A 13,733-nucleotide genomic window follows, 5' to 3' on the forward strand; every position below is an offset into this window, starting at 1 on the left:
TACTCTGACATGTTTTAAGGACTCTTCATCTCAAGTCAACAGGAGAAACATTAGTGCCACAATCATTTTTTTTCCCTCGTAATAAGAGTCTTTATGATAATAATTCTCATTTGGTTACTCTCTGAAAAAGAGACCTTTTTTAGTGACTGCTTGCAATTGGCTGTTTATGGCAGACAGCTTCCCAGCTGGAAACAGGGTCTCCTTGGAACAGTCACCGGTGAGATGAAGGTGGGTGGGAATAAGAACGCCTGCTCTCGGAGGGGGCTCAGCGGTCGGTGCAAAATCATTGTGGAAAGTTTTACGGTCTGTTCCAGCGTCCCCGTGCGAGCTGCACTCGCATGCAGATCAAATCTGCAGGTCCTTACTAAGAGGTTGGTTTGTCCTTCCGGAACTGTGCCTCTCTGGTAGGTTTGTTCAGCACAAAGCAGCAGGGATGCTGCTGCAGTCTCTTTGTGCCTTAAATAATCTGGGAGCAGAGAGGCTTTTAGAAGAGGGCACTGGTAAAGAATTTGCGGGCCCCTGTATCATTTCTTCAGGCATCCATTCTAAGCATGAAAGACTGGAATTAAATAAGAGGCCCTCATTGTAGTAAGAATAAGATAATAAGACACTAATAAGTGTAGATCTGAGGTAGGACTCCTGATGATCTTCTCTTTTTTTCTTTCCTCTTCCTCCTCCTCCTCTTTTTTTTTTTTTTTTTTTTTTTTTTAAGATGGAACTTGTATTCCTCCCTTATGTGCATTTATGTAGCACATTCAAAATTTACAATGATCATTGCTTCACTTACCTTCCTGTTCAGACCTGACATACGATTTCGTGTTGATTCCAATTGCAGGATACTCCAGTAATGTGAAAGACCTTTAAAATACCACATTTTACTTTGTAATTGCAGAGAATAAGGAACATCTACATGGACAACTGACAGACAATAATTTGATGAACTGAGATATATTCTAAGGTGCTTTTGATGAGCTGAGATATATTCTAAGGCACTGAACTAAGATTTGGGAGACTGATTTGATTCTTTCCAAATGACAGCATCCTGAGCAAATAATTTTGTTTTTACATGTCTAGTTCTCATCTGTGAAGCAGGATAATAATGTTGTCCCTCCATTCCTTCATGTCTTAGGCTTTTTTGAGTACATGATGCTTGGAAAGAAAACAACACACTACAACCATGATCTGGAGAAGATCTCTAGATGCATCTGTGTTGTTAATAATTACAGAATTCCTGATGCCAGTGGGAAGTGCAGTATGATACTGCTTCACACTGGAACCTCCAGCTAGTGCAAACATGTAGAAGCAAACCTCTTTCTCAGATGAATTTGCTGCTAATTCTGCAAGCATATAGGAGGCTAGCAAAATAAAAGCAGCTAGTATTTGATGCTCCTAGTGAGGCACGATGGCATGTTGCTTTCTAAAGTGAAAAGATTTGTTACTTTGCTGATAATTATTGAGTTGTTTAGGGACAACAACATGAAATACAAATACTATTGTAGTGAGCCAGGTTCTTCTGAAGTTAAGAGATGATGCCTGAGTTTGCATCTGCCCTCTTTGCTGCAGAGTAAGCCCATTTGTCTCCAGGTCTGATGGCAACTGCAAACCGATGCTAGGCCTAGAGAACATGATGTGTGCTCTCTACTCAGCTGTCCTTTCGCAAATTTTCCAACATCTACTTTGTGGTCCTGACTTAGGAAGAACTTTCTATTTATCGTGGTCCTCTGAACAACTGACCAGCCTTTCTGCTACTTTGCCTTGGAGAAGACTGTCAACACCTTTTCTCTTCCTTCTGTCTTTAATGAGCATGTCTACAGCACTTAATGGAGGATGAGGGAAAAATTATCCTTGGTAGTTCACTCCAAACATGGTGGTAGGTCCTGCCAGCAGTGCTATTGTAGCATGGCGTCAAGCTAACGTTATTATACGGGCTCTGGTTCCAATTCCCGTCAGTACTAACTCAAATATTCTCAGCAGTGCTCTGCTGCAGTGTATAAGTGCACTCTCTTGCAAACAAAAATTCAAAAACATCTCAACTACATATCCATCATTTATAATTATAGTGGGATTAAAATAGAATTGAAGTTTCAGTTGGCCTCATGCCTCAGAGCTGCTGTATTGCAGTAAAGGTCGCTCTGTTTTTAGAGTACAGCAGTAATTACTGTGAACTGTGTTTTAACAACTAGCATTGATTGCAAGGCACATCTTCAAGGATGTGGGGGGCAGGGGAAAGCCTCACACATTATCAAGGACTTAGATGTCTAAATGTTATCTGTGTGGGCTGCAAATTAGCTGCTGCACTACTATATGGCTCCGGGATACTTAGCCTTGAGGAAAATGCCTTATGACAAACCTACAGGTGTGTGAGGCCATCACTGTATGCTTTGAAGCCTCCTGACCTTGGGAGGCCTTTAAGAAAATTCTTTCGTTAATACCTTTGTAAAGGAGGCAGAAATCTGACCCATTGGTGTTTGGTGTTTCCGACCCTTTTGCCTTTTTTTTTTTTTTTAGCTTCAGTGTTATGCAGACAGAAGGTATACTTTGTATTTAACTTTTTGAAGAGCAGGCAGTGATTGTGTTCAGTGTTAACGCATGATAGATTTGAAGCTTTGATGTCCCCTGTTCCCTATTTGTGAATGCAGTGAGAATGGACTGCGTTCCCTGCCTAACTTGTAATGTTGCATTATTAGCCTGGAAACAGCTTTCAGGGCTGTTTTATGAAATTGCTAGTTTACTTGGATGCTGCTAGATTCCTGACTAGGAGAATAAATCTGAAATTGCCTGGCCAGCAAGCAATGCCACTGCTGCTTTAGACGTTGTCTGTAACATCAGTAATATATGCTGATCTAGTCCACACATGTAATTGGTATCTTTGGGGAATATTAGAAAAAGGAGATGTTTGTTTCCTGAGACAGCGTTTGAAGTTTGTTTATTAGACACTGACTGAGAAAAGGTGCATTAATTTTGTAATGCCGTCTGTTCTTTAAATTGTTTTTTAAATCGGTAATTGTAGATGTATTTATATTTGATGATAAATTTATCGTTGCTTTTTAAATACTCTGTCTAGGATTCAGTCTTTCAGGGCAAGGAGTTGTGACACATTAGGGTGATTTTAGCATACTCTTAATTGTAAGCACATAAATAATTTCATCTTTCCTCACGTTTACTTAGTTGGGTACTTATATACATAAGGAGGACTTTGGTATTTAGTTTACTGTGTCTTATGAGACCAACATAAAGTATGTAAGCCACTCCCAGATTGTTACATTAGTCATTTCCGTTGTTGGATCAAACCTTAAAGGAGTATGGTTGATAGGGAACCTGGCAGAGAACAGATGTCTTGTTCATTTTCAGGTGAGCTTAGGAGCAGCCTTTGGTGTCCTGTACACAGTGGTGACCCGTGTTAACAACAAAGTGTTTTTTTGGTCTAGGAAGCATTATATAAACTTCTTCAAAAGAAGAGATCTTGATGTAAGCAAGAGGAGGTAATTGCATGATCTTTGAGTTTGGCTTTAATTTATGCCCTTAAGCCAACCCCAGTACCTGGATATTTCTGAAAGGTCACATGTACTGGTTTCAAACAGTGCCCGAAAAGGATCTAATGTATTAGGGTGTTTATAATCCTCAACAAAGAAGTATTAGGCACTGCCAGCAGTCCCACAGTTATATGATCTTGTTACATACCCAGAGGCAAATTCAGAGTTGTCAGCTCAATTGCCTTTGGAGATTGCCAAGAAAACAGATGCTGATGTTAGATGAATATCTGCACAGCTTGGCATCTAGCTCCTGTGACAGCCAATGAGCCCTGTGTGTGACCTTAGCTTGCTGGCCCACTACTGGGAATCACAGAGAGGATGTCCAGTTGTTATAAATTAAAGTTGTTTGTTGCTGGTGATATTTGGGTATAGTGTTTTTGGATCCTGTAATCAAAGTGTCTGATCTCTGATCAGTAGATTCAAACACTGCCATCTACCCTGCTGCATAAGACTGAAAAAAGTCTTTTTTTCTGTGCTGGTTCTACAGGATCTGGAGCCCCTTGTTCTCTGGGACCTGCCAATCTTCACTAGTTGTAGTAGAAAACCCTAATATAATTTGCCACAACCGAGTGCAGAGTGATGTTGGTCAATGTGCAACACTGATTCCTGTGACTTTTATTCACTAATTTTATCTGCTCCACTAAACTGAATATTGCATAGCAATGTTTCTGAGCAGTGTGACCAGCTGGCGGAAGATGGTCCACGTCTATAATGGTAAACTTCTTTAGTTTCCAAAACACAGCGACTGCATGCGTACTGCCTCTTGAGAAATGTCCCTGGCTTATCCTTACTCCTGAGCCATGTTGAAGTACTGTTTGCAAGAGAGCAATTTATCACAAGCCAAAAGCCCATCAAGGACCACTCTAACACTTTAATAGTATTTAATAGAATTTAATAGTGTTTGAAAGTCCAAGAAAGGCCTGAGCCCTCTTTCATTTACTAGTGAAGATAGAGCCATGGTGTCCCCTGCTTTCTTTATCACCACTGTTGTTAAAGACTGGCTCTAATCAAACTCCTAAGTTGCTCCAGTTCTTCATTTTTAAGATAGTATCTATCCTGCAGCTTCATCCCAAAGCCCACTTGTTGGGGCTTTTTCTTCATAGTCCATGTTACTGTTATGCTTTGTTTATTGGATCTCCATCAGTATGTATTCATTAACAACATGCATTTGAATTGAATCTGGGAGTATTTAAGTACCTAGGCAAGTGCTCTGATAAATATAGATGTTTTGCTGAGCCACAGCCTGGATTACCTGTCCTTTAGTGGGTGTGTAATCAACACTGCTTCTCTGTTCTTGGGTAAGATCTGGCAACTGATCCGCTCCCTCTCATTTTTTCCTTTGTGCAAATTGGAAATGCTGACATTTCCTCACAGACTTCATTGGGTTGCTGGGAGGTTTAATGTCTATAAAAAAAGCTTTGAACGTGAAAAGTGCTGTCACAAAATTACTGTGAGCTTAGCTTGAGAACTTAATTGCTCCGTTTTAAAAAGAGAAGTTCAGAACCAGCTGACAGTGAAATCCTATGCATAGGAAATATCATTTGTATTGAATGTGGTTATTCAATATTGGATTTTAAATTTTAGATATTTTTTCATTACCTTTGGATATATTTTAAATTAATAATTTTCCTTTGAAGTCCTAAATATATTTTTATTTTTGTCCTGGTTTTGTAATAGCTCTTATAACAAAAGTTCATGTTTGCTTGTTGTAGACCATCATTGCATTTATTATTCACAAAATCATTTGTGGTAGCAAAAAGGGTTTTAATGCTTTTTATGCTTTCCTTTTTTGGGGATTTGTTTGCTTCAAAAACGAGGGAATAGGTTCAAGGTCTTTCTATGCTTCCAATAAAACTCGGTTGCCTAGCATTTTTAACACTTGGCAGCACCATTTCTAATCTGTCTTTTGCTGGCAGCCAGGCAGTGCAGCTTCTTAGTGTGAAATAACATGGGGTTGAGCAGGAGCTCCCAGCTCAGGCAAGCTTCATTCTGTGACTGTGTTTAAATCCAGCTCTGGAAATTATAAATAGAGAATATGATGCCCGTAGCAATTTTCTTTTCCTTTTGCTCTTCAGTGTTAGTTGGTAAGAGGAACGAACTGGCACGTTTTCTAATTGTAGTAATGTTTACAAAACGACGTGTTTTAAGCCTGTTGCTGAATCCTTAGCTGCCACAAGCAAGACTTCCTCTTTTGAAAGCAAACACAGAAAGAAAGAAATGCCCAGCTGCATTTTTTTCCAAAAATCTCTAAAGAATGAGTTGCTAGCATGTGTTACACAGTGTTAGTTATGGAGGAGCTTTTCTGGGTGGTGTGCAGTTGAAGTTTTTCTGGATATGTTTAAGCTAACATACAGATAGAGCTTCAGTGTTATGTTACATTTAAGTATTGCTTATAATAGCTATGAGCAGTTTTGCTGAACGATTTAGAATTACCTAAGAAAAAGAGCTTTTCTAGCCAGTTTCCTGTTTTTTCAATTTGAATAGGATGGAGGGAGAATAGGAATTTTAGTAAGCTTTTTATCAGTCCATAGATATTTCACATAATGAAGGCAGAAGTTTTCCAGAGTCTAGCAGTGGACTTTGCGAGTAAGTACTGCGAGCAAGACTAGCAGTAGTCTTAATTAAGTGTTCTGCGGAAGTAATGACTGAAGCTTTGCAAAGTCCTGCTGATCTAAGTAGGCCACCTTGAACATAAGGAAACTGAAGTGCATATAGACTGTAGCCAAATTTTGAGAAGTGTGTCCTAATTTTCAGCTACGCTGCGTCTGACAAATGTTCCTTGACCTTATTTACCACTGAAGTAGAGGAAAACTTTCCATTTACTTCAGTGGGCTTGAGGTCAAGCATCTCTTGCCTCTTTTCAGAAGCCTTTTACTCTACTGGAGGATTGTGGGTGCCAGAACTAATGAAATTAGGACTTTGAGACTTTAAATCAGGCATAAAAGTGGGGGTCACTTTATGAAAATTGGAATTTACGTGACTTGCATTCACAGAGTCACAGAATGATTGAGGTTGGAAGGGACCTCTGGAGTTCATCTAGTCCAATCCTACTGCTCAAGCAAGGTCACCTAGGGCACACTGCACAGGATTGCATGCAGGTGGGTATTGGGTATCTCCAGAAAAGGAGAATCTACTACCTCTCTGGGCCACCTGTTCCAGTGCTCTGTCACCTACATAGTAAAGAAGTTCTTCCTCATGTTCAGGTGAAACTTCCTGTGTTTCAGTTTGTGCCCCCCGTTGCCTCTTGTCCTGTCACTTGGCACCACTGAGAAGTCTGGCCCCATTATCTTGACACCCTCCCTTCAGGTGTTTGTAGACTTTGATAAGATCCCCTCTCAATCTTCTCTTCTCCAGGCTAAACAGGCCCAGCTCTTGCAGCCTTTCCTCATAAGAGATATGCTCCAATCCCCTAATCATCTTTGTAGCCCTATGCCAGACTCTCTCCAGTAGCTCCATGTCTCTGTTGTGCTGGGGAGCCCAGAACTGCATACGGTACTCAAGAAGAGGCCTCACTGGGCTGAGCAGAAAGGGAGGATCACCTCCCTCAACTGTGGACTTCAGTGTGAAGTCTTTTTTCACTACCAAGCACCGAACCAGGTAGTCTGTTTTACAGATTTGTGCCGTTGGCAAAGATTTTTTCATGTTGACTGTGCTTCAGTAATTGAGTACTATCTCCTGATTTTTTAATCTGAGAAATACAGCTAGAAATTAGCACGATTTAAAAAAAAACCTCGAATACATTTTCTAAGCTTTTAAAATAAGTACCTACAAAAATATTTAAAAAATAACTGTCTTAAAGCCAGAGGCTACATGCAGTAAATCAGAATGCTACGGTTGTAGGTCATCATAAAGGGTGCAAATTTTGGGTTTGTTTTTGATTTGGGTGTGAGATTCTGTTTCTCTTTGAGTCAGCACTAGACCTATGTTCAAGTGTTCTGCCTGGAAAGATGCTTTCTTTGGTCCCTGAGGCCACAGGGAGACTTGGGCATGTGAAGCCCTGCAGGGCCGGAGCCCTGACAGTTCTCCTTGCTCTGGAAGGGCTCAGTGGCCCCTTTCCAAGCTGCTGAACTGTATGGCCCAGGAGTATGACATTTCTGAAAACCAATTAGATAATTAAAGATGGAAAACAGGAAGCATTTGCTCCGTGCTAGTGAGGAGTTGTGGTTTGGAGAAGATTTTTACTACTGTTTCTCTTTGCTCTCCAAGTGAAGCGTTCTTGTTTAAATCTGCCTTCCAAGTGCTGTTTGGCAATCAGCTTCGTACTCTTGGATTTCACATCAGGAGGAGATTCTTATTCTCAGGATGAAAGGTCATACTTAGACTGATAAAATTCTCTGTTCTTGCCTGATAGGATTAAATGGGGCTTTTAAGATTTTGCCCTTGATGTATTTGTCCTTGCTAGCAATGAAGCCAGGCAAGGTGTCAGTTAGGAAAGCAGCAACATGAAGTGTAGCAGACCCACTTGCTGTGTTTCATTCTGTTATCGATCGATCACTTTATGTCCATGATCCCTGAAACACTTACACTATTAGCATTTATGTTAAAAGTTCGCATTGGCCAAAACTTTTGTGTTGTCCATACACCTGACAGGGAACAAAGCTTTAATATTTTGTAATAATTAGTATTTTTAATACGAATTCCATCAGTGTTTCAATAATAAACAGTTTCTAATAAACACGAGGGGGGAAAAAAGTGAGTGATTTAACAAGGATCATGGGTAAGTTCAGAGTCAAAGTGATGGATACATCCTTCATTTCAGACTACTTTGCTATCTTCTACTCTGGCATTTCCTTACCTTGTCTCCCATGCTCTCTTTCTCTTTCTCACAGTCTCATGCTCTCTCTTTTATCGTACTTCTCAAACGGCCACCCAGCTGTGTACTGGCTTCTATCCCACCCTGTCTTGCTGGGTGGGAGAGGTAATCAAATATTTTGTAGACAAGTAAGCAAAATATCTGCCAGTAGTGTGGAGCTGGCTCTCTAGCTTGCTACCTTCTAATGTGAAGTTCCTGACACAGATGATGTGGACAGGGTGATGTGTGGGATTTTTCATTGCGTTTACTTCCATCTGAGCATTGGTTTCTGATGCAGTGCCCTCCCTGGATCCAAGACTGCAAATAACACTGCTGTGAACCAGAACGTTCATGTTATAGAGTGGGCACCTTCAAGTTAGAAGCTTTGCGATTGTCAAAGTTGTCTATGCCAGCTTATTTTAGAAGAAAGATCCACCTGACTCTTACCCTTTTGCATATTGTTTTCTAGCGAATGGAGGAAACCTTTGAAGCTTTAACTAAAAAAAGGGGGGGTAATAGACTCTTTCTTTCCATTTTTTTTCTCCTTTTTTTGACCAAGTCTAAATTAAATTCTGACAAAACGGTTCACTGTAATGACCTTCCCTTCGTACAGGATTCTGTAATACTCCTTATCTTTTATCTATCATTTGTCCTTTTGTTTTCTCTGTGTCTGCATTGCAAGCTGCTTTATTGTTTCTTTCAGATTATGCTCCTTGGGGACTTTTGTGTTAGTATGACTGAACACTGCTTGCAGCCATGCCAGACTGTGCTGTGATTTTATTGGATTTCACAAGCCAAGGTTAGGCCAGGTCAGAACTTGGTTGAAATAACATAGACTACAAGATTGCCTTCTAGCCGCTGGGAGCACACACAGCAAAACCCCAGCCTAGCAGGTGAGGCGGTCAGCTCAGGCTGGCTCGGTGCTGTGATGCTGGTGGTAGAGGATCCAATACCAAGAGGAAATTCTGACCTGTTCCCATCACTCAAATTTATATTCTACTGGTGGGTGAAATAGTTCTGAAGTTTTCAGTGCTTTCCTGAGCTTCTGAAGCAAGATTAAGGTTTGGAAAATATTTCAGTGTCTTGAAATGAAAGGGCCCAGAAGGCTAGAAATTATTACTAAAAGTAATCGGTGCAGAAAACTATAATTGAACTTTGCTTAGAGTTGCTTGAGGTTTCTGACCAGAAGATTATGTAAAGATGAGTAAGTCTGTTCAGGCTCACTGAGTACGTACTAGATGGAAAATGATAAGCAATTATGCTAGAGTCAAAAATAGCTAGTTATAAAGATTCATTATATAGATCAGGGATTTTCTAACTATTATAAAGATATTTGGACCTGTCTGTATTTTATTATGCTTAAGTTCTAAAATAAAAAGCCAGTAAAACAAAGCTGTAAAGGCCAGAAAATGACATCAAATAATATGTGATGGTGTAAATTAAAGGCCAAAAAAATGTGGCCTTTTAATATGTCAACCTTCGTTTTGTCCCACCCTGCAGCGAGTCTGAGGGATGGCTGCTGGGGAATTCCTTTTGTCTGCACCCATGCTGAACCAGTGCTGATGAATTTGGGGGAAGAGCTATGCAAACAGCTAGAGATACCTTGGTGTGCATAAACATTCACTGATATACTTAGAACTGTTAGAAAAGTATATATATCTGAGCAGCGGCTGTTGAGTACAGCGTAGCCACTGAACACATTTGAAGAGTACAAATGGCGAAGCTGCAGCAGAATTAGTTAACAGGATGCAAAAGGGCAGAGTTGACTAAGAGTCATGGAATGAAATATTTCAGAAGTTTCCTGTTGATTTTGACTGCAGAATAATCTCCCAGGTTGAATATGTAGTAGTCTAGAGGGAAGATGCTGTAACACGTAGTAGCTGCTGGAGCAATTTTGCTGTTGCAGGGTGTAGAGCAGATGATCGAGTGTATACTGCTCTCGAATAGTTTCATCCTGTGAAGGTTTTTGCTTTCTTAATCAACACTTGTATTTTGATACCGTCTAACTTATAGTTCTTAATTGCGTGAAAATGTTGAACTTTTTCGCTTTAAAATACAAATTTTACATGTTTCTACATAGACAAAATGGGGAGTTTACAGATACAATAGGAATATTGGATAAGAGTTGGGATTTGCAATCTGATTGGAAACATTTACCCGTTGGCTGTTGAGGTTACCCGTAATTGTTCTTAATTGGTAAATTATCTCTGTCTCTGATAATCCTAATTGTTAGTGCAAAGCTTGGCACTGCCAGCAGAGATATGGAAGGTACTACAGCACGAGGAGGGAACGAGTCTTTCATCTCTGCCATCCCTTGTCAAGGGCTTACTGTACATGCAAATTCATCGGCTCCTCTATTTGCATTTTATGAAGAGGGTGAAATCCTGTAAGTTAACAGCAATGTACACCGTAGGGGTCGCTTCTCCAGCACAAGGATCTGCAGGATGGGACCATAGTGACTGGTGCTGCTGCAGCCCTGATAAATATGTAGGGGAATGTTCTGCAGAAGGGTATGAAAAGCTTTGCTGATTGATTCTCTTTCTGCCTTCTCTGTCTTAGAAAGATCCAGGCTGGCTAATCTTTAGGAAAACAGCATGACTAATGTTTGCCTGCTGAACAGATATGTTAGATAAGATTTTTTTTGGCTGTTGTTTTCAGCTGTTACTTACTGGATCAATAAAAATGATTTTCCAATTCAGGGCTAATTTTTTACCAACATGCTGCATAGCATGTAAGGTTGGAGTATTGGTTCTGCTCTTTTTCAGAACAAGTTAATTTAAAAATAATAGTTAAGAGTTTCCAGCTCAGAATTAGTTTTTCTCTAATACTAAGGGGAGATGCATCTGGAAGAAACATTTTGGGAAAGAGTTTTGCTTCAGAACCATTGCATTATTCAGTGCCAACAGATATGTATGTTTTGATTGCTTTCTTTTAAGCAGTAGTCACCTAACTATATACCATATTTCAGTGACAAATGCAATGACAGTTTTATATAACAAAATGCAGAATGGTTTTATTGTAATCTTGGTTCAGTTTCCATTGAAGTCTGTGAAAGTACTGCAGTTGACTTTACAGAGGGCATGAGCAATGCCCAGTAAAGTGCACTGTGTTATTTTGTGACCATTTGGAGAGTATTTCATGCAGTTGTGAAAGGATTGCAAGCTATTAGGAAGTGTTTTCATACATAAAAGAGAAGTTCTGATGCCATTCATTCACTTTGCATAAAGCTCTTTTTGTCTAGTTCTTTTTATGACCCGTTGGGAAAGGTGCATATGAGTTAGACAGACAGACACACACACACACACTCTTAATATATATTTCATTCTTTCCCCCTATGTCCACCCTTTTCCCCCCATGTGGGCTTGACTGGGCACTTAAGATAGGAGTCTCCGTTCTAAAAATACTGCCAATATGAGACTTCTGGAGTTCCGCCTGTACGGTTGGGTAAGACAGAGCTTTAAATGAGTAAAATCATGCATGTATCATTTAATAAAAAGGAGCCCCCACCTACCCTCAGCAGAATCTTTGCAGGAGAAGAACAGAATAACCAGTAAATGTTCTTCCAATCACATTCATTACAAATGAACTTTATGTGCCAGGAAAATTCATTTTTATGTGCAAAAATTGCAAATTTTAGATTACCCCCCACCTCCCAAGCCCAAGAAAAAGAGCATGCTTCACTGAGCATCACCAACCGTAGGCAGAGTACCTCTACTGTTACTGTGCTCTAATGAGTCTAGGGCTTTCAGGATATTGCTTATAAAATATGCATTTTGTGGAAGTCCACATAAAAATCAAATGCTATTAACTTTGAGAAGTTTTAGATTCAGTTCCAAAATAGTGTAAATCCTCATGTTCCATTTCTCTCAAAGTATATGTAGCTGACATTTTATTCATATTTATACTGAAAAATAAAATTATATACATATTGTATGATTCCCCCTTCCTCCTTTACATATGCAGTGCATGGGGAAAAACGATGAAAGGCGTATCTTTTTTACTTATTTTTTTAAACAAGCGTTCAACATTTAATGGTGAAGATTTCTTTAAAAATTAAGAGAGATTTCTCTTTATTATTAATAGGGGAAGGTTTTCCTTCTTTAAAGGATGAATTATGTCCTTTCACTAATCTGGCTTTTGGATTGTTGTGTCAACGATAAGAGCTACTGGCAGTAGAAGCTTTCTGACACTCAACTGCCAACATGTTCAAAGAATAGTAGGAACAGATGTTTTTAATTCATAAAATATATTGAATAAATGGTACATCCGCTTGTTATCTCAATTCCTTTGAATTTTAGTGAACTCATTTGGGGCTGGGTTTTCAGAAGAGCTTAGTCCACTGCAGCCCTGTTGTTCTCAGTTTGAACTGATGATGAACCTGTTTGAGAACTACAGCTTTTAATGCTTAAAGGGGAGCTGCTAACTACTGACACGTCTGAAAAAATCTGGCCCGTGTTTCCAATTACTGAATACTGATCATTACAGAGGGTTCCTACATGCAATCTCTGAGTAATACCCTGCGTATATCTGTGGTTGTATATGTGATGGCTTCTTAATTTACTATCGCACTAAGCATTTTAATTTGAATTATGCTAATAGTATAGGATTAACTGTGGATTATGAGTCCAGCATTTATTTTTCTAAAAGCAGAAGAACCAGTTCTTTTGCCTTTGTAGTCTCTTTCCCCCCCCATTCTGATATGTAACGTTCTGTTCTCACGACCGGCCTCTGATTTTGATGAGGTTTCTTGTATAAGCTGATGCAATTGCTTAGGGAAAGGAAATTTTTACAATTAAAAAAGAAGGGATCTTTTTATCTTCTGATAACACACTTTTATGGTGCTGAAGTGATTTGCAGAAAACTGCGATTTGAATGGGCTCTTGCCAGAATTACACAGTGAGCAATTCTGGTTTTGCCTTTGTTCCTCTTTGATAGGACAAGCCACATGTACATTGTTTTTGCACTCTTGGCTCAAACACGTATAGGAGGAATCTAGTGCTCAGGACTGTATTAAAACCCTCATAAAGGGTAAAGAATAAATAATACATGTAACAGGACTGAGCCTTTGCGTTGGTCCTTGCTAGAGGGAATAGCAGGAGGCCTACGCTGTCTGCTCTATCCAGTGCTGAAAAAAGCTTTGTAGTGGTCTGAGCTTGCTCCTCCTGAAGCACAACCTCTCCAGAGATCTGCTCCACTCCCAAACTACCGATGAGTTGGAAACACAAATCTGCCTTTTTACACCTGCACTTGTTTTATTGTGTAGCAACCTCGGATTCTAATGGCATGCAGCCCGTTTGCATAAGTGACTTGATAACTGAATTCATCTGTATTCCTCCAAATCCCTCATTTGCTGCATTTTTGTGGAGTGCCTGATGTTTCTGATGACTTTGTCTTATAGTAGCAGTCTA

General features: G+C 39.7%; 1 protein-coding gene across 4 annotated transcripts in view; it reads left to right on the forward strand.

Moving 5' to 3' along the window:
- PPP2R2C (protein phosphatase 2 regulatory subunit Bgamma) overlaps positions 1–13,733 on the forward strand; it is a 196,779-nt gene that overhangs the window by 127,088 nt on the left and 55,958 nt on the right. Inside the window, exon 1 of one of the 4 annotated variants that reach the window (XM_062575321.1) lies at positions 11,326–11,335. The exons of the other annotated variants lie outside the window; for them this stretch is intronic. Within the exon in view, the coding sequence (XP_062431305.1) occupies positions 11,326–11,335 (10 nt within the window). Of the gene's footprint in view, positions 1–11,325; positions 11,336–13,733 lie in introns of those variants that run through there. 4 annotated transcript variants of the gene reach the window in all.

The sequence above is a fragment of the Rhea pennata genome, chromosome 4, assembly GCF_028389875.1.
Source record: "Rhea pennata isolate bPtePen1 chromosome 4, bPtePen1.pri, whole genome shotgun sequence".
Classification (NCBI taxonomy): domain Eukaryota; kingdom Metazoa; phylum Chordata; class Aves; order Rheiformes; family Rheidae; genus Rhea; species Rhea pennata.